We start from the raw sequence: 21,386 nt of genomic DNA on the forward strand, positions 1-21,386 counted from the left end.
GTCTCCGCCAGGCTCCCTCGAAGCCCCCACGTGCGCGCCTGGCGCCAGGAGGCGGGGGCCGCGGGCAGGGGCGGGGCGAACGCCGCGGGGCGGGGCGCCAGCTGCGCGCGCGGGGCGGGGGCGGGGCGCGCAGCGTGGTCTGGGCCGGCCCGGCGCTCCTCCTGCTTCCGCGCCCAGGCCCCGCGGGCCGAGCTCCTCCCCCGGCTCGGCCTCTGTCCCCTCCTCTGCCCTCCCTCCCTCCTCCTCCTCCTCCTCCACCACCTCCTCCTCCTCCTCCTCCTCTCCCTCGGTGAGGCGCTCCTCCAGCAGCCAGGCAGCATGGCGGCCGTGGAGACGCGGGTGTGCGAGACGGACGGCTGCAGCAGCGAGGCCAAGCTCCAGTGTCCCACCTGCATCAAGCTGGGCATCCAGGGCTCGTACTTCTGCTCCCAGGTAGACGCCTGCTCCCCCGCGGCGCTGCCGCTGCCAGCGGACTTCCTCCCCTCTCCGCTTGCCCTCGCGGCCGGTCGGGACACGCTCCTCCTCTTCCACTCCCGGGCCGGCCGCGCTTCCTCCTCCCCCTAGCCGCAGCGCCGTCGCCCCCTCCCGCCTCCGGGGATCCTGGGCCCCTCGGACGCGGGCGCGTCTTCCAGCGGCCATGTGGGCTGGGGGCGGAAGCGGACTTGTCCCGGGTGGCCCGGCGGTCCTAGGGCGCCGCGTTTAGGGGCGGGTTCCCGCCGCGCATCCTCTGCCCTTGCTGGGGCTGCCAGGTGTGCGGGCTACTGGAGACAGCTGGGGACGGCCCGGGGAGGGGGCAGCCTCAGCCGTGCGTGTCCGCACAGCCGCAGCTCCCGGCAGGACTCTGGTCGTGGTCGCGGGGGGTTGCGGGGCTGGGTAGTCAGTCACTCTGGTCCCGGCGGGATTGGGGGTCGGAAGAGACCCGCTGGGTTTTTGAGGAGTGGGTTGCCCGGGGTCGCAGAGAGGGGGAATGCTAGCTGCAGCCTCACCTCTCCCTTGTGTTTTACTACCGCGCTTTGACACTTAAGCAACTTTGGGCTTGGGGATGGATAGGGATCTGTAATTCATTCTTTTGCTTTGGCATCCAAAATTATTAATTTAGAGAACCGTAAGTTAGCGCTATGAGTCACCGTCTTCATTTACAGAATTTCCCACTGAGTGAAAAAGTCAGTTCCATTAAGGGCCATGCTTTAAGGCCGGGGTGTATTTTAGTAAGTTTTGTGCAGTGGAACAAACCCAGCACTGAATGGAGTCCTGACTGAAACGGGTGCTCGTGTTTTATGTTTACTGAAAAGTACTAGTGTTCCGGTTGCATTTGGACGCTCCGAGTGTTGGCAGGGCAGCAGTGGTAGGGCTCTTAGTTACAGTCCAGGTTTGTTGAAGAGAGAGACACATGAAAGTTCAGGTATTAAATTAGTAGCGTCCTGTGGGGAGAAGAGCATGAACAAAGAATCTGAAGGCCTGGTCAGGGCCCTGCCTTTGCCAAGTACTGTGCAATCTTGAACTAGCCAAAAGTTACCTAACCTTTCTGAGCTCCAGTCCTACCACTGTGCAGAGGGGAAGATGATACTCTTACATATTTCACAAGGTTGTTCTGGAGCTCAAATTATCCAATGAATGTGGAATGCTGGTAAAACGTGAAGCATTTTTTTTAAAAGGCTGTCAGTACAATGCAACACTGCCATACGAAAAATATAAATGAATGGAATGAAAACAAATACATAAGAATAGTATATATAAGTAATATGAATATTTTAAATATAAAGTATGTAAACATAAAGACGTATGTAAAATACAAATAAATCCTTCAGGTCACAGCACTTGTACATAAGGCAGTATAAGAGATCCTAGCTATTTGTATAGGTCTTGTTTTTAGATAGGATATGATCCTTGACCTTGTTAGTATCATTTGGAAAAAGTTGCACATGAGAAGTGTTGCTCTTTCTAAAAATAGCATTGGGACTACTCAGCATGCTAAACCTGGTATGAGTCTTTTTGTTTCTTTGAAGTAATTTTCAAATTTTAATTTGTTGAAGCCTGTGTGGGACCTGGATTTAAAACGAAAAACCCAATAATTTGCTTTTGGAAATTGTGTACCATGAGTGGAATAATGTGGTTTACGTTGAGTTTAAAATTAGGTTGCATTTTGTAATGCTAAATGAGTTAATACGTACAGACACTTACCTGTGGAGATTTTTTAAAGCTACTGTGAAACCATATTCATCAGGCATAGGTGATATTCTCTTCTTAGGCATGGTATTATTCAGTAGAAAGAACATTGTCTCCTTAGGATTTGTGGAAAAATGCCAACACATTCGTGAAAACATGACACTAGGGCTTCTCCTCGCCACTGCTCTGATCATCTTCACTAGGAGTGGTCTGTCTTCTGTCTGCCTGCTTCTCTGGTCCCCAGCCTGGCTATCTGGCCAGCTTGTGTGGGAACAGTCTGAGAACAAAACTATAAGAGGCCATAACAGAGGTAAGCCTTCCCCAGTTACTTCCTCACAACACCTTCTTGATTTCCTTTAGAATATTTTATACAATCTGTAATTATCTCATTTATTTTCTTATTTGTTTTTAAATCAGAAGGTGAGGTTCATGAATAAGCTATCTTGTTCACTGCCCTCTCATTTCTCAACACAATGCTATGCATGCAGTAGGTGGGCACTGAATGTTTGAATCAGTGATAAATGTATCACAAGGCTGGATAGAAGTATGTGCTGCATTTGAATCATGACTCCATCATTTACTAGCTGTGTGATTTTGGGCAAATAACTTGACTTCTCTGTTTTATGTTACATCCTTTTAAAATGGGGCCATTGATAGTACAGGGTTTTGGTGAATACTAAATACTAAGTGTATGTAAAACACTTTGCACGTTAGTAAAACTAATCAATGTTAGGTCTTTTTTTTTAAGTTTTTTTTTAACATTTAAAAAAAATATTTGAGAGAGAGTGCACATGCTAGTGGGGGGGGTGTTGAAGGAGAGGGAGAGAATCTCAAGCAGACTCCCCACTAAGTGGGGAGCCCGTCGCCTGGCCCAGTCTCAGGACCCTGAAATCACCACCAGAGCCAAAATAAAGAGTTGGATGCCCAACCGACTGAGCCACCCCGGCGCCTCTCAGTGTTAGGTCTTTTTAGTATTATGCTGTGTTTTATGCTTAAGGTAGAAAATATTTTTATCTAAGATGCTTAATTTATTTTTTAAGCTTGTTTTTTTTTTTTTAGTAATCTCTGCATCTAATGTGGGGCTCGAACTCACAACCCTGAGATCAAGAGTTGCATGCTCTTCTAACTAAGCCAGCCAGGTGCCTCTAAGATGTTTAATTTTAAGTAAAGTTTTGGTTCTTTATATGAGTAAAATCCCTTTTACTTGAAAATTGAAGTTTTCTGATGTTTGATGGTATTTCCTTATAGAAGTGTCCATTCTTATTTAATAGTTTACTAGTTTTAATAGTAGTATAGTAGTTTACACCTAGTTCCTAGGAGTCTGTAAGAATATTTTGAGGATGGAGGCTGTGCTTTACATATTTTCATTTTCTCTACCTTGTACACTGTAGGCACTCAGTTTCTTAACTTAAGAGGTAAAAGGCCTGAGAAGGAAAGCAAAGAGCATTCAAGCCCTTAGTAAATAGCCCAGGGCAGGTGCTATCTTGTTTGTAGTTAAAGGATCAGCTGAGAAGGACCTGAGTGATTTGTAACCATTTATAAAATATAAGAACTTAAAAGAGTATAGTATGAATGGAAGGAGACTGGGTTTATAGTCTGACCTGGGGTTAAATCTTTGCTACCAGGTCCTTGGCCAAGTTCTCTCTTAAATTTGTAGTAATAAAGTATAGCAGAATCTCAAAAAAAAAAAATTTGTAGTAGAGGGCTAATGGTGTATCCTCTTCATGGAGTTGAGGGGACGGTGGATAAGAGAGCATGCAAAATACTTAGCACAGTGTTCAGTGGTTTTATTATGCATGTGGTCTCATGTCTAATACTATTACACTTAGTTATAAGAAAGGTTTTTTTTTTTTTTAAGATTTTATTTATTTATTTGTCAGAGAGAGCGCACAAGAGAGCACGCACACCCAAGCAGGGGGAACGGCAGGCAGAGGGAGAAGCAGGTTCCCCGTGGAGCAAGGAGTCTGATGCCGTACTCCATCCCAGGACCCTGGGATCATGACCTGAGTTGAAGGCAGATGCTTAACCGACTGAGCCACCTAGGTGTCCCAGTTATAAGGAAGGTTTAACAATGTTTAGGGAGAAGTATCATTTGTTGATGAAAATTTTGTTTTTGTTTTTATTACAAAAACAATTTTTGTTTGTCCATAGTAGCTATTGAAAAATAAAATTATAAAAGATGTTACTTACAGTAGCACCCAAGGAAATCATTCCAATTTTAGTATATGTGCTGCCGAAGCAAGCACGCACCCAAGGGAATCAAACAACTAGGAAAAATCTAATAAAAGCAAAGAAAGATCTCTACACTAAAAAATACATATCATTGCTGAGAGAAATTAAAGAAAAGCTAGAAATGGATGTATATGTAGGTATACCTATATATGTATATGCACACACACATATATACACCTATTTTATTGTGCTTGCTTTATTGTGCTTTACACATGCTGTGTTTTTTACAAATTGAAGGTTTGTGACAATCCTGTGTCAAGCAAGTCTCATTTTTCTAATAGCATTTGCTTACTTTGTATCTCTGTTACATTTTAGTAATTCTCACAATATTTAGAACTTTTTCATCATTTTTTTAAGTTTTTTAGTTTGAGTATAGTTGATACACAATGTTACATTAGTTCAGGTGTACAACAGAGTGATTCACGATCTCTCTACCTTAGGCTATGCTCACCCCAAGTGTAGCTACCATCTGTCACTATACAACACTATTACAGTATCATTGACTATATGTCCTATGCTGTGCCTTTTATTCCTGTGACTTACTCATTCCAAAACTGGAAGCCTGTATCTCCCACTCCCCTTCACCCATTTTGCCTATCCCCCCCACACCCATTCCTGCTTCCATCTGTTTATGAAAATTTTGAACAAATTCTTGCAGTAGATTGTTTCAAAGAAGCAGTGGCAAGGTAAGGTGATGAATTGGGTCTCCAGGAAGAAAGTGAGTAGCTGGGCATCTTGGGGGTTGCAGCTGGAAACTGAGGAAGGAATTGCTCTTCCAACATACAGCATCTTTGAAATGTGACCGTGTCCTCTGAAACTCTTTGTCCTTCCATAACAAAGTTCCTGATAATGCAGGGTGTTTCTGGAACTCATCTTCATCACTGATGGAGATATTACCATATTATACTTTGTATTTATAGGGATTATCTTTAAATTCCTCGCATTATCTCACACCATCCCTAGGTACTGCTATAAGTTAGGTGATTGGGTACAACTGTCATAGCTTCTTAGAAAGCTCATTGATCTTATAAAAGACCATTGTTGGTTTGAGGACATTGTGGTGGTCAGTGGAGATACCCTTTTATTGACATGCTTAAATTATTATAAACAGGTATGCCGGGGTTTTGGCATGAGTTATATTTATATTCCAGTAGAACTTGTAAAAAGCAAGCATCGTTTGGTTGGTAGGTAATCAAAAGGTGAACAAGTCTTTAACTCTTTTTTTTTTGAGATGGAAGTAAGTGTGATCTTACATTGTTCATACAGTTTGTAGATTTAGTAATTTTTTTTCGGGGGGTGAATCTTTTTCAGGTTTGGCATACAAAATTTTTTATTTTTTTAAAGATTTTATTTATTTGTCAGAGAGAGCACAAGCAGGGGGAGTGGCAGGGAGAGGGAGAAGCAGGCTCCCCGCTGAGCAAGGAGCCCGATGTGGGACTCGATCTAAGGACCCTGGAATCATGACCTGAGCTGAAGGCAGATGCTTAACGACTGAGCCACCCAGGCGTCCCAGCATACAAAATTTTTAGTTTCGTCTTGGTAAATTTGGTAGGGGTGACATAACAGACACATAAGCACATAGCTAAGCACATAGCTAAGCACATACTTAGCTCTAGATGTTAGAAGAGAGAAGCGATAGCGTGGTAACTCCTGTACTAATGAGGAATTGTCCCTGATATTAATAGCAAACCCATTTAGTAGATGTAATATAGGCAGGCGTACTCTATAGAGCAACCACCATGAATCTCTGCATAGTAAAGTTTAATGTAATGGAGTATAAATATAATTATTACCCTTTCTGCTTGATCCCAAACCTCTCCTGATCTCACTGTTTTAACATGAGGCATTTGCTTACTCATGCTTGGGCAGGTAGTACTCCTAGCTCAACAATTGTGTCTTTTTATTTCGATTTCTTTGATTGGTATCAGCCTTGTGTCTGGCTTTGAATAAAGAGCAATTCAACATACTCTGTAAGCTAGGTCTTCTTTTCTCAATGTGTTTGGCAGCTGTAGTTGAACCTGGTAGAAGAACCCTGTGGAACTTCCCTCGAATTATACATTGCAAATAAGTTCTCTTCTTACAGCACTGTTCACAGTGGCTAAGTTGTGGAAACAACCAGAATGTCCATGGATGGGTGAATGGATAAACAAAATGTGGTATATATACACACAGTGGAATACAACACAGCCTCAAAAAAGAAGGAAATTCTGCAATATGCCACATTATGCTGCCTGGAATAAGCCGGTTACAGAAAGACACTGCATGATTCTACTTACATGAGGTATCTAAAATAGGCAAATTCATAGAATCGAAGAATATAATGGTGGCTGCCATGGCCTGCGAGGGGGGAGAAATGGGGAGCTACTAATCAACAGGCTTAAAGTTTGAGTCCCACAAGATGAATAGGCTCTAGGCATCCACTATTCAACATTGTACCTACAACAAGGGAAATTATATTTGATACTTACATTTGTTAAGAGGGTAGATCTCATAGTAAGGTGTTCTTACATTAAAAACAAGTTCTCTCCTGTTTTTGTCTCCAGTGACTTCTCTGTTTTATTGCAAGGTTCAGTAGGGACTTCTTCCTGATACATTAGAGCTGTGCCATGTCTGTTGGAAAGCATTCCTAAAAACCCTGTCCCCTGGGGTCTGCTACTGTGGCATTTATTTGGGTCATAGGCTCAGGCCTCTAGTGGTTAGGGTATAAAAGATAAATGAAATTGTGACATTAACAATTTCCTTACCATCATAAAGTAAGAGGCAACAGAGACTTCTCCATATTATGAACCTCTATTTAATGATTCTACCTTGATAAAAGGTGCAAAAGGGCAACCTTTTGTATCAGATTCTGAAGGCTACTTTGTCTTATTCATCAAGCTTGAGCTTAAATCATTCAGTAAAATAGGTAACTGTAAGTGCCATTAGATATGGCATGGCTTTTGTTTTTTTCCTCAAATGGGGCATGGCTTTTTAGGTGGGGGGATTTATTTTATTCCTCATTATTTTGCAAATTAGTACTACTGATAGGTTTGACTATTTGAATACTGACAACTTTGCATTGTTCACTACTAAATAAATGCAGAGAAATGTAAGTGCAGTTATTATGTGAATAATTTAGTATTGTTTTTGACCTTAAAGTCAGTTATTATCTTTTTTTTACTCAGTTATTAGATTTTGAGTAATAGTAAATCATTAACGGAATCTAAAAAAAATTAGATTTTGAATAATAGTAAATCATTAATAGAACCAAAAAAAAAATGATACAGTAAATGCCTATATACTTAGCACCTAAGTTCTTAAAAAGAACATTAGTAGTAAAACCAGCAGGCTTCAATGTGTTCCTCACACAAGAGGAACTACTTATCCTGAATTTTGTGTTTATCATTCATTTGCTTTTCCATATGTTTGATTCCTTAGATAATGCATTGTTTACTTTTGATGTTTTTGAAATTTTTATAAATGAAATCACTGCTAGTATTCTTATGCAACTTGCTTTCTTTAACATTATGTTCTTGAGATTCATTCATGTGTGTAGCTCTAGTTCGTTCATTTTCGTTGCTCTGTGGTATTCCCAGTGAATGCATATATCATAGTTTATTCATTTCTTTGTTAATGGAAATTTGGGTTGTTCCAGGTTTTTGTTTCTGTAAACAGTGCTGCTTTATTTTTTTATTATTTTTTTTTTATTTTTTATTTTTTTAAAGATTTTATTTATTTATTTGAGAGAGAGAGAATGAGAGAGAGCACATCCGAGGGGGGAGGGTCAGAGGGAGAAGCAGACTCCCTGCCGAGCAGGGAGCCCGATGCGGGACTCGATCCAGGGACTCCAGGATCATGACCTGAGCCGAAGGCAGTGGCTTAACCAACTGAGCCACCCAGGCGCCCCAACAGTGCTGCTTTAAATATTCTTATACCTAACTCCTGATGCCTATGTGCAAAAGTTTCTCCTGGGTGTGTATATACCCGTCAGAAAAATTCTTGAGTCAGGATATGTATGTGTTAAGCTTTATTTTGATGGTGCCAAATTGTTTTCCAATGTGATTGTACTTATACTCCTATCATCAAAAGCTTTATATTGTTCCATATCCTAGCTAGGACTTGAAATTAACAGACATTTTGGTTTTTATCAAACTGGTCTTTTGTGTTACTTATGAATAACAACATCCATTGAGCTATTTGTATATTTGTAAACCTGTAATAATTTAAGTGTCCTCAAGGGACTTAAGGTTACTTGTACAGACAGGAAGTACTTTAAAAAAAGATAAGTGAAAAAAAATAAAAAAAGATAAGTGATTGAATCAGGATGTTGTGCACCTGAAACTAATATTATATGTGAAGTATGCTTTAATTAAGAAAAAGATAAATTACAAGGAGATGCTAAGTGAAAGTTAGAGACAAGGAATTATTTTTCCCCTTATTTTACAACTTTATTAAATTTCCCTAGCTTTTTATTGTGAAAAATTTCAAACATGGAAAAGTTTAAAGAATATTCATAACTAATTGCAGTATACTCATCACGTAAATTAATATTTTGCCCTGTTTGCTTTATTTGTGTCTGCTTGTGTGTGTATTGCATTTGTGTATTTGTTGAAACATTTGAGAGTAAGTCACAGACAACGTGACACCACCACCCGTTAAATATTCAGCATGCCTCTTTTAATGACAAGGACACTCTTCTTTCTTAATTACAATGCCATGATTACATTTAAGAAAATTGACAAGAATTCCCTAACATCATCTAACAGTCAATCCTATTCAGATTTCTCAGTTATCCCCTAGGCATCTGTAATAGTTGTATTTTTTGCTTTTTGTTGTTTTTTGGAATTAAGATCTTATCAGAGCTCACAAATAGCATTTGGTTGTCATGTCTCTCAGTCTCTTTTAATTTAGAAGAGTCCTCTCATCTTTATTTCCTGATGCTGACTTCTTAAAGAGACTAATCAGTTGTCTTGCAGAACGTCATATATTCTTGATTATCTCATTATTTCCTCATAGTGTCTTTAAGTTCTTTTATCCCCTGTATTTTCCTTCAGTCAGATATTAGGTCCAAAGGCGTAACTAGGATCTGTCAAGATTCACTTGAAAAGACTCATAGGTGATGCTGTGTACCTTGTAGTGTATCACATTAGGGGACACAAGAATGCCTGGTTGTCCCACTCCTAAATTTGATCATTTGGTTAAAGAGGTTGCTGCCAGATCACCATTGTAAACATATATTTTTCACTTTGCAATGACTGTGTAATCTCTGGGGGATACTCTGGCACGGTGAGAATATGCTTTTCTTCAGTGATCTTTCTCCAAGTGGTTTTAGTATCCGTGATGATCCTTGCCTGATGAGGCAAGGGGTTGCAATAGGGGTTGCAAATAGTGATTCCCCTTCTAACCCCATTCTGTCGTTTACTGGCTGATTTTTTCTTTTTCCCTCTAAGGAAGTTCTTCCTCATCAACTGGTTAATAAACTATGTTCTACCTAAAAATGGTAATATTCCTACTCAACAGACATGTAGTGGTAATATATTGGTCACGTCCAGTGATCACAAAGTTTGTTTAGTTTCCTCATTTTTCAGTATAGGGACCTTTGGATTTTTTTCCCCTTCATTCCCCTGCCCCAAGAGAGAAAGAGAGTGTGGGAGCGCAGTGGGGAGGGACAGAGGGAGAGGGAGAGAGAATCCCAACCAGAATTCCACGCCCAGCAGGGCGCCAGAAGTGGGGCTCCATCTCATGACTCTGAGATCACAACCCCAGCCAAAATCAAGTCAGGTATTTAACTGACCGAGCCACCCAGGTGCCCCTTCCTTCATTAAACATTAAAATAAGTTACAATCCTTACTCTTTTTGATGTTCAGATTGTCTCAGTTTCAGTCAGTGATACCACTTTCAGGGTGGCTTCTATATCCTTTTGACCCTCCTGCATTAGTCTCTGATTGCATCCTGGCCTTCTGGCGCAAGACAAATCAGATTTACCTTGTAATTTCCCTATCCAGATCTGGAATCAGTCCTATCTCTAGGGAGCTTTTGTTTCTGGTAGGAAAGTCTTTAGAAATCTAGATTTCGGTGCTAAGTATATTTCATGCCCCTGGAGTGTCCTTGCCTGTAGGAGAAGGAGTAGTAACATCTTCAAGGAACTTTGCTGATGGCTCTATGAGGGACACAAATAAAACCTCTATAGGGCAGTTTTTTAGCATATTAAATAGGTGAAAAGTGGTATAGGTAAGGACAGGAAGGCCTCCTGAAGGAGGTGAGTTAAGAACTGGGTTTTGATAAATTACAAAAATAAAAGTGAAAAGGTAAATCAGAAGGTGTGCATTAGAGTATAGGAGAGGATATTTCAGGGGAAGGATAGCTTATGGAAGTAGAGAAGAAAGCAGAAAAAGTGTGTTATAGCAAATAGAGTAGCTTTACTGTAGTGGAGAGTCTGAGTCCAGAGATACAAGCAAATAAAGTCATTGTTAGTAGGGATAGAGACCTTGCTGTTACATTAAGTATACTTTTTGAAATGTCAATATCTCCTTTTGCTTTTCATTATAAAAAGCAGTACATAATCTTTTCATAAATTTAATAGAAGCGTATGAAGTGAAAACTCCATCACGATCAGAGAGAATCTAAGAGAATGTTAATAGTTTGGTTTATTATCTTTCCAGACTTTTCTATATGTACTGCATAGAGGTTAAGAGCATGGATAGTGTCTCAAGAGGGCCTGCATTTAAAACCTGGCTTTGGGGGTTGCCTGGGTGGCCCACTTGGTTAAGTAGCCAACTCTGGATTTTGGCTCAGGTCATGATCCCAGGATCCTGGGATCAAGTCCCACAGTGGGCTCTGTGCTCAGTGGGAAGTCTGCTTGAGGATTCTCTCTCTCCCTCATTCTCTGTCTACTCTTGTCAAATGCTTTTCCTGCATCGATTGAGAAGACTGTGATTTTTGTCCTTCATTCTGTTAATGTAGTGGTGATTTTTAAATGCTAATCAGATGATTTTTTTGTATGTTGAACCATCCTTGAATTCCAGGAACCCATGTCATCATGGTGTATTAATTTTTTAAATGTGTTGTTGAATTTGTTGTGCTAGTATTTTGTTGAGGATTTTTGCATCAGTACTTATCAGGGATGTTGGTCTGTAGTTTTGTTGTGGTGTCTTTTGTCTGGCTTTGGTATCAGGGTAGCCCTGGCTTCATAGAATGAATGCACTGGGAATTTACCCTCTTCTTTGTGAATTGAGGCTTCTCTCTTAAAAAAGAGAAGGGTTCATCAATTTTGTTGATCTTTTAAAAAAATTAAACTCTTAGTTGGGTTGATTTCCCCCCCTGCCCCCCCGTCATTGTTTTTCTGTATTATTAATCTCTTGTAATCTTTATCATTTCCTTTTTTCTGTTAGCTTTAGATTTAGTTTGTTCTTTTAGTTCTCTGAGGTGTGAAGTTAGTGTTATTAATTTGAGATCTTTTTTCCTTTTCAATTTTTTATTATTTTTAATTTATTTAATGTTTTTTAAAGATTTATTTTATCATTTTTGAAGGGGAGGAGGGGCAGAGGGAGAGGGAGAGAGAGAATCTCAAGCAGATTCTGCACTGAGCACAGAGCCCAATGGAGGGCTCAATCTCCTGACCCTGAGATCGTGGCCCCAGCCAAAACCAAGAGTCTGTTGCTTAACTGACTAAGACACCCAGATGCCCCCTTTCTTCCTTTTTTAATATATGAATTTATAGCTATAAACTTCATTTTAACTGCATCCCATAATCTTTTTTTGTTTTTTAAAGATTTACTTATTTATTTTAAAGAGAGAGCACAAGTGCGACGGGCAGAGGGAGAGGGGAGAGAATCTAAAGCAGACTCTGAGCTGAGCGTGGAGCCTGACATGAGGCTCAATCTCACCACCCTGAGATCCCAGTCTGAACTGAAACCAAGAGATGGTCCAGGTAGGGAGACCACTGGGAAGCTGTTTTGGTAGTTTGACAGGTCAGTAGAGCCTAAAATAGGGTGGGAGGTGTTGGGATTAACTAGATAAGAAGAATAAAATAGGAAATGACTTGTTCTAGCAGCGAAATGGAAACACAAATCTCTTAACCCTGTTGGTACTTTTTTGCTCTCCAGTGATTCACAATCCTGGAAATAAATAAGAATCACCTTCATAACCTGTCCTCAGAGATTCTGATTAAATTTGAGGTAGGACACAGCATGAATATTTTTAAAGAAAAGCTTTCCAGAGGATTCTAATATGTAGCTGGGACTAAGAACCACACTATCTCCTATCAGCTCCTAAACCTGGTAGACCTTTCTGTTGGCGCTAAACAAAAAATATGTTCTCTTGGGGTGAAAACTCAAGATTTACAACTAGTTATAATAGGGAATCAATAGACAATGCTTTGGTGCTATTAAACAGGTGGAGAATAAAGCAGTGAGACAAAGTGCTCTCACACAAGTACCAAATAAACACATGTGACCTGTTAGGTTTGGGGGTGGGATGAGGTTTGGTGTGGACACTATATGGAGAAGGTAGCATTTGAAATAGACCTGAAGGGGGAGATAAAGCTTTTGAGAACTGAGATGTAAAGGGGAATGTCAGCAGCAGATAGACCAGGTTGTGGCAAGGAAGGGAAAGTGTGTTTGGGGAACTCTAAGTCTAATTTAGTTAGGTCATTAGTGCATTTTGCTGAGATGAGGAGGGAAAGATTGCCCAGTTAAGCATTCAGAGGTCTGAATGGGTAGTCAGTCACTGGTGGTTTGGGGTGGTCCTGGTCTGGTAATGAATGGGAGAAGAAAAAGAAGGAGATTGTGGTTTAGGGAAGGAACAGTGTTCAGCCATCAAAAGTTATTCTTGACGCCCTCAGTGATTTTGAAGGCCATGACCAGGTTGCTTCATGGCCTCAGCAAGTAAGAGGAAGGTGGGTGTCCTTATACAGGTGAGAGGTGTTTATTATACTTTAGTTCCTTCATTTACTTGAACCCTCATATATCTTAAAATACAAGTCTTTAGCTAATTATGCTGTTCCATGAGATAGCTCCCCTGTTTATTTAATGAGAATAATCCTATTAGTCAGTCCTCTTATTAAAAAGTTGGGATTTGATGTGTTTCATGAACCAAATATAAAGCACTCTGAAATCCTCTGAGGAAAGTAGAAGGCTAGTTGGATAGCTACTTTTCAATAAATGTGTGAAATTTCAAAATGTTAGTCAATGATAGCTACATTGAAAATACAGTAGGGAGAAAAATTAAGTGGGACAGAGTTGATCCCCAGTGCATTGTAAGCTTCTTTAGAATACCAAGTAGTCTGAAATATGTAAAGTGTGTTGTGTTTTTCCAGGAGTATGTTCATAATCTTGTTCAAAGTGTTCTTTACCGAAGTAAAATCAAGCATGATTATTTTTAAATCTTGGTAATTACTAGATAGCTTATGACTTTTCAGAATAGATATGAAAAAATAATTTTATATGAATACTTAAGAGGTATTTAAATTTGGTCTTTATATATTATTTTGGGTTGTTTTACTCTGCCCACCATGAAGTGAGGATGGAGTAGAAGGGTTTTGAAATACAGTTCCTTTAAAAGATTTATACTGCTTTTAGTTTGTCCAGAGTTTACCTGAGAATCGAATCAACAGTAGAGATCACAATGGAATAGATGAAGTGAATTGTAGAGGCAGTAATTGCTAAAGGGTTTAGAAGTGCCAGTTCCCATTGAGGGACGGATTGTATTTAAAGTCAGTTATTATTATCTTCTGTACTCTTGAAGAAACGTGAGGTTTGGATGGAGGAGAGGAGGGCATCTTGTTACTTAAACTTAATTGCTTTGAAAGATAGCTATAGAGTTGGGCACAAGTGGGAATGGTATCAGCTCCCTGCTCCTGTCTCAGAGCCGCTCTTTTTTTCTGTTTTAAATACTGAAGACTGCTCTAGATTTCTTTTTAACAAGAGTTCCTTGATCAAGAGGGGTAAAGGGAAAAACGTTTGGAACTTAACTCCGACACGCTCCAGATGGCAAGCATTTGCGATTAGAAGCAAGAAGTCTTTGTTGACTTAAAATTCAGGAAGATCTTGATGATTGGGTTCTGGATGTTGTCCTGTCTTGTAAATAACATGACCTTCTGAGTATCATCTCGGAACGATCAAATAATGATGAATGTGTAGACATATTCTCAGTAAGAGGGTAAGTCACTGAATACAACAGGTGTTAGGATGGAGGTAAGATCGATGTGAAAGAAAGGGGCAGTCAGTCTGATTATTGTTCTTGATGCCAGTCTGTCAAGCCTAGTTCACCAGAAGGGTGATGTACCTCAGGGAAGAAGCTTGAAAAGGTGGGCTGTGTGTTTTGCCGCTTGGGATATTCAGTTGTGGGGTGGAGAGTAACTTGTTCAGTCACACTGTTAGCAGAAAGTATAAATATGTTGTCCTAATTCTGTATTAATTGGTGTAATGTCTTAACTCAGAATAAGAAAGCAACTTGTCTTATAGATGGATTCTTCATGGAGCTAGAAAATGGCATTCAACTTAAAATACTGAATGTAGGAGATGAGACTTAGTCTATATGCACCGTGCATTACAGGGAATATGGTTTTGATTCTTTTTTTTTTTTTTTTTTTTTTTTAAAGATTTTATTTATTTATTTATTTGAGAGAGAGAGAGAGAGAGAGAAACAGCATGAGAGGGGAGAGGGTTTTGATTCTTGAAAAGACATGATTATAGTCAAATATTCTATATTCCTCATACCATGTAATTTATTTCAACATTTTTTTCCAGTTTTACTGAGAAATAATTGACTTAACTTTAAGTTTAAGGCATATCAAGTTTAATGATTTGATATATGTATATATTGCAACGTGATTACCACAGTAAGTTTAGCTAATATCCATTACCTCGCTAGTTACAAATTTTTTTTCCTTGTGATGAGAACTTTTGGATTTATGCTCTTAGCAACTTTCAAATACACAATAGAGTATTGTCAACTCTAGTCATCATGTTGTACATTACATTCTCAGAACTTATCTTTATTTCAACATTTTAAACAGATTATTTTGGCATTTAATTCCATCTCTCTAAATAACATGATTGCTGTGTCCTGATGATTTGTCTCAGGCCTTCTCTCTAAGCTTCCTGGAATGTAAGAAGAGGATTTGGTTGTTTTACCCCTTGCCTGCCGTATGCTTATCTTCTGATTTATAAGTGGTTTTGACAATAGACATATAGCCTGCTTGCCACCTAATAGTCGTGTGACCTTGGGCAAGTCATTTATCATCTGTGTGTTTCAGTTTTCTCATCTCTGAAGTGAATATATGAATAGTACCTACCTCATAGGGTTGTTAGGAGTTAACATCTGTAAAGTAATTAGAATAGTGACACATAATAGGCATTACATGTGTTACCTGTTATTATTATATTGTGATTACTTTTTCTTTCACATACAGATCCTTTACTTAGCTCTCTGTGTACTTATTTTTTTAAATTTTATTATGTTGTTTAATCACCATACATTGCATCATTAGTTTTTGATGTAGTGTTCCATGATTCATTGTTCGCATATAACACCCAGTGCTCCATTCAATACATGCCCTCCTTAATACCCATCACCAGGCTAACCCATCCCCCCACCCCCTCCCCTGTAGAACCCTCAGTCTGTGTACTTATTTTTAATTTACCCCAACCTTTCCTTTGGTTTCGTAAATCTCTTTTTAAGTATATTTAAACATACTTGGTATTCTGTCAGTTGTTTTCATGTTTCTGTAAGAAGTCTCTTTTAGGTCTTCTGACTTTTTCAACCTGGATTAGTAGGTTGTATAGTTTTTTTTGGGGGGGGGTGGGTCGGTGGGATCTATTTCACATCATTCTGGGGTTTGCTTTTACTTTCTCTTGTGTAGTATTCCCTGATTCCTGCATCCTGCTAAATATTTGTGGAAGATTTTTTTGAAAAACAACATTTTGAGAAAAGTTTCTTTTCTAAGGTTATAAAGCATTTGTTTCTAATTTAAAACCACATATGGGTGACAGTTTTTTAATGCCCTTTAGTTAGAAGTAATTTTGATATTACTTGATAGTTATAGAAATCAGTAGTGGTGAAAGCTATTGAATAGCAATTTTACATGGAATACCACTGTAGTTTGGACTCAAGTACTTTCAAATGCAGTAAACTGTCACTCAGGAATGCTTTTTATATGTTGAACACTCACTTAACAATAATTGATTTTGGCAACTCTTAATCCTTCTATTTGATGAAAGTTTTACAGTAGAAACAACCAAGTCTTAATAGTTACAAAACCACAATATGACAGTAGAGTTGCTGGTTACAGTATTTCTGGAACTTACAAAACAGGCCTGTATCTTCTTTAAAGGACATTTTCCTGAACTTCCTAATGTTACTCTGTTCCTTTGTTTTCCTTGTGTCTAGTAGGTCTTCTAGAGTAAGCAGGCAGTTTTTTCGTTTTTTGTCCTCTTTATTTGAAAATGAAGAAGAAAGCACTTGCTTATAGCCTAACAGGAGGGATTAAGAAACCATATCGTATAACATTCTGGCTGTTATTTGCTCATTTTTATTATTTAGAGGTAGCATTTTACCAACATGAAGGATTAATAATCTAGTGGAGTGACTTATTAGCATTTAGTAACTTTTCACTTAGTACAACTTAAAAGTTCTTGAGTTCATTCTGTTCATGTGATGTCCTTTCTGGGAGCTGCTGATGCATCAGGATGGTTAACTTCTATTCACTGTCGTTTAGGTGCTGAGTATTTTTCTGTGTATATGTTTTAATTCCACGAAAATCACTGAAATGTTTTATTACCATATCCCTTTTTGTTGTTGTTAAAAAAAAGGTAATATGTGTTAGTTGCAGGGAATTTAAAGTGAGGGTGCCATCTCCCAAATTTATCTCTTATTCCTTAGGAGTAATCACTGTTAACAGGTTGCTGTGTATCCCAAGAAGTTCTCAAGGTACATAATACATCTCTTAATGAACATCTTTATTCAACAGAATTCAGTAAGAAACATTCTGTTTTCCTGTCTGTGCTTGATAACATGGGTTACTATAGTTTCTAATAAAGAAATATTTTTGGTAAGAGAATTAGCATACTTATAATAATATAAGCTCCGTGGGTGAAAACATTTAACATTGTAAAATGTTTGTTAATTGGTAATGTGATTCTGCTTGGGACCAGTCTCATATTTTTCTCTTTGATTTTGTCCTTTTGCCAAGTCTTAGTATATGCTGAGAAATTCCTCATATTTTTCTTATTTATATTTTTAAAAATCTTAAGCTAAAATTTTTTATTTAGCCTTTTCTCTGAAATCTGTCCTCCTTTACCTTGATCTCATCTGCTTCTTCCTCTCTGTCCTCCATGCTGCTAGATTGTTTTTGTTTCTCTTTACATTTACTGATTTATTATACAGAATACAACTCAGGGACAGCCAAATGGAAAAGATGCACAGGGCACGGTATTGCGGGGGGTGGGGGGGGAGGCAGTGGTGCAGACCTATATCTTATCCCCTTTTACCTCCTTAACCAAGCTGTCGCTTCCTCCGAGCCCTGCCCTGTGAGCCTTGTAGCTATTTAAGAGAGTGGACTTTGGAACCAGAAAGCCCTATATTTATATTCCAGCTCTGCCACTCAATAGCTCTTTGAACTGGCTCAAATTATTTAAACCTTTCCTACAAACTAAAGTAGGAAAGGTTTAAATAACTTCCCGTCTGTAAAATGGGAATATTAATATTCAGTTCCTAGGATTAGTGTGATGTCTAAATGAGATAATGCATCTAAGGTGCCCAACCCAAAAAAAGGCTCTCAACAAATGGTGGTTCCCATTAATAAACGTCGAATGGAGGCTCACTGGGCTTTTATCTATAATGGAAGGTGATGTCCTCCTAACCCAGCTTGATGGGAACCTTCCTCTATAGATATTTGCCACCTGGTCCTTTTTTATTCATTAAGAAGATGGCAGAACTATTTATATTTTTGAGACAAATTATCTGTTGGCCAGTAATAATAAGGGTTGGCAGTAATAGTGAAATGGCAGGTAGACAGGAAAGGGAAGAAAGGGCAGCAAGGAAACCCTGAATTAAAATATCCAGTAGTACCTAGTGAGAGATATAAAATGCCTACAACTTTGCAAAACAAATATTATCAAATTGTATTGCATAGTATAAAAAAGAATAACCCACCATAGTCAGCTAGATTATTTCAGGGATGTAGAAATCATGAAATAATAGGAAAAGCTATTAATATAATACATCAAACCATTACATCAAATACAAAAAAAATTGCTTCTGTAGATGCTTAAGATGCATTTGATGAGATTCGCCATCAGTCCCTAATAAATTATTTTTAGAGTAGAAATAGGAAAAATTATTTCCTTAACATAAGAAAAAGTGTAAGATTCCTCCAATTCTATTCTTCTTTTTCAAAATTGAGCAGTTCTAGTTTTTTGCCTTTTTATATAAATTTTAGAATCATACTTTTTTATATCTTAAAAAAAAGTCCCCATTGGAATTGCTTAAAACTTATAAATGAATTTGGGGAGAATTGACATCTTTCTGAAGTTTAGTTTTCCACTCCATTCACTCAAGATGTCTATTTATTTAGACCTTATTTGATTGATCATTGTTTCTTAGTTTTCAGCATATAGCTGCTGTGTATGTTTTGTTAATTTATACTCTTTATTTAGTTTGGGGAGGAGTCACTGTAAATGGTATTGCTTTTGTGTCAAGTTCCAATTATGTATTGCCAGTATAGAGAAATACAGTGGGCTTTTGTGTGTTGACCTCGTATTTGTGACTCTGCTAACCTGATATTTTAGTTCTGGGAGTTTTTTCCTTTGTATTTTTATATAGATACTTATGTCATCTTTGAATGGGGACAGTTTTATTTCTTTTTTTCCTGTCTGTATGTCTTTTATATTTATTTTTCTTGCCTTGTTGAATTCTAAGACTTCCAGTGTGATGTTGAATTAGGAATGTTGGGGGTGGACATCCTTGTTTGGTTCCTGACCTTAGGGAGAAAGTGTTGTGTCTTTCACAATTAAATATGACATCTGTAGACTTCTGGTAGATGATTTTTTTTTTTTAAAGATTTTTCATTTATTTATTTGGGAGAAAGAGAGCAGAGAGAGTGAGAGAACACGAGTGGGAGGGGGAGAGACAGAGGCAGAGGGAGAAGCAGACTCCCCGCTGAGCAGAGAGCCCGATGCGATGTGGGGCTCAATCCCAGGACCCTGGTATCATGACCTGAGCCGAAGGCAGACACTTAACCCACTGAGCCACCCAGGCGCCCCGGTAGATGATCTTTATCAAGTTGAAGAAATGCTCTTCTAATTTATTGGGAGTTTTTATTATGAATGGATGTTAATTTTTGTTTCCAACTGTATTGTGGATTTTTCTCTTCTTTCACTTTTGTCACTTTTTGCTTCATGTATTTTGAAGCTCTGTTGTTAGACATGTACAATTTAGACTGTGAAATATCATCTTAGTTTTGTTATTTTTTTTATCATTATGTAATTTCCCTCTTTACTCTCAGTAATTCGTTATTCTCACATTGGTCCCTGAGGCTCTGTTCATTAAAAATAAATCTTTTCCATGTTCAAATGGGATAATTTCTTTTGATCTTTTAGTTCACTGGATCTTTCCTCTGTCATCTCCATTATGCTCTTGGGTTCACCCAGTTAGTTTTTTATTTTGGGTACTGTATTTTTCAGTTTTAAAATTTCTGTGTGGTTTTTCTTTTATTTCTGTTTTTCATTGCAAAGATTTTCTCATTTTCCACTAGTATTAAGAATGTCCTCGCTTGTTGGAGCATTTTAATAATACCTGCTTCTAAGTCTTTGTCAGTTAAAGGCAACATTCATGTCATCTTAGTATTGGTGTCTGTTGACTCACTTCCCTTGTGAGTTGAAATTTTTATGGTTCTTTATATGTCAAATAATTTTAGATTGTATCCTAGAGATTTTGAATATTATGAGATCCTGAGTCTTGTTTAAATCCTATGGAGAGGGGCACCTGGGTGGCTCAGTTGGTTAAGCATTTGCTTTCGGCTCAGTTTATGATCATCACTAGGGTCCTGGGATTGAGCTCTGCATAGGGCTCCCTGCTCAGTGGGAAGTTTCTGTCTCCCTCTGCCCCTCTCCCGCTTGTGCTTTGCGCACGTGGTCTCTCTCTCAAAGAAATAAATTAAAAAAAAATCTTAAAAAAGAAAATCCTATGGAGAATGTTGATATTTTTGTTTTAGCAGGCTCCTAATCTGGGTTAGATTCAGGCTGCAAGTTCTAACCTGCTTTCTGACCCAGTGCTTGCTCTGAGACCTGGATGATGGATTTTGGATTAGTTCTGTTCTCACAAGCATCTGTGTATTGTGTTATGAACAACTCTACGGGGTCCCTTTCTGGAGCTCCTTCCTGGTATTTTCTGGTTTCTCGGGAATTCTCTTTTTCGGTTCTCTGGCCAGAAAGCTGTGGTTTAGATACCTGCTTTGCTGCACACTTCATGACTGTGCCTGTGTCTGGGGCCAAATGGCAGGAGGGCAGAGAGCAGAAAGTGGGGTTTTGGTCCCACCTTCTGTGGACTACAGCTTCACTGATCAGAGAAGGAAAATGCCTCTTCCTCAGAATTTTGGCTCCTACAGGCTCATATTGTAGGTGGCCACCTCGGGATCTCTTGGGGTCTGGAGTGTGAGAGGGTAGAATAGAGAGGAGAAAGTGGTATCTGTGCTCTTGAGCACTGGGAATTCCCTCTTCTGTTGCTTGAGCCAGAAGTAGAGCATTTCTCCGGGAGCACTATGTGTTTGTGCCAGGTGGTCACTTCTCTGGTGCCCCTGAAGATGTGCGGGGTCGGGTGGGACGGTGAACTCATCACCACCTCAGTGGAACGTCAGAGTTTGGTCTTCCCTAATCTGCCTGCTACTGTTTGCTTTCCAGAGTCCTCAAATAACTGCTCCATGCATTCTGTTCAGGTTTTATAGTGGGACTAAATCTGTGATTTTTGTCTCCTTTGCAGTATGGCTACTGGTGTCACTGATCAATGTTCTA

General features: G+C 39.1%; 1 protein-coding gene across 1 annotated transcript in view; it reads left to right on the top strand.

The window, feature by feature from the left end:
• Positions 1–254: 254 nt before the first annotated feature.
• Positions 255–21,386, top strand: part of METAP1 (methionyl aminopeptidase 1) — a 64,955-nt gene continuing 43,823 nt past the window's right edge. Inside the window, exon 1 of the mRNA XM_032400881.1 lies at positions 255–432. Within this exon, the coding sequence (XP_032256772.1) occupies positions 319–432 (114 nt within the window). The 5' untranslated portion in view covers positions 255–318. The remainder of the gene's footprint in view (positions 433–21,386) is intronic.

Source organism: Phoca vitulina, unplaced genomic scaffold, assembly GCF_004348235.1.
Source record: "Phoca vitulina isolate PV1807 unplaced genomic scaffold, GSC_HSeal_1.0 scaffold3, whole genome shotgun sequence".
NCBI classification, from domain to species: Eukaryota; Metazoa; Chordata; class Mammalia; order Carnivora; family Phocidae; genus Phoca; species Phoca vitulina.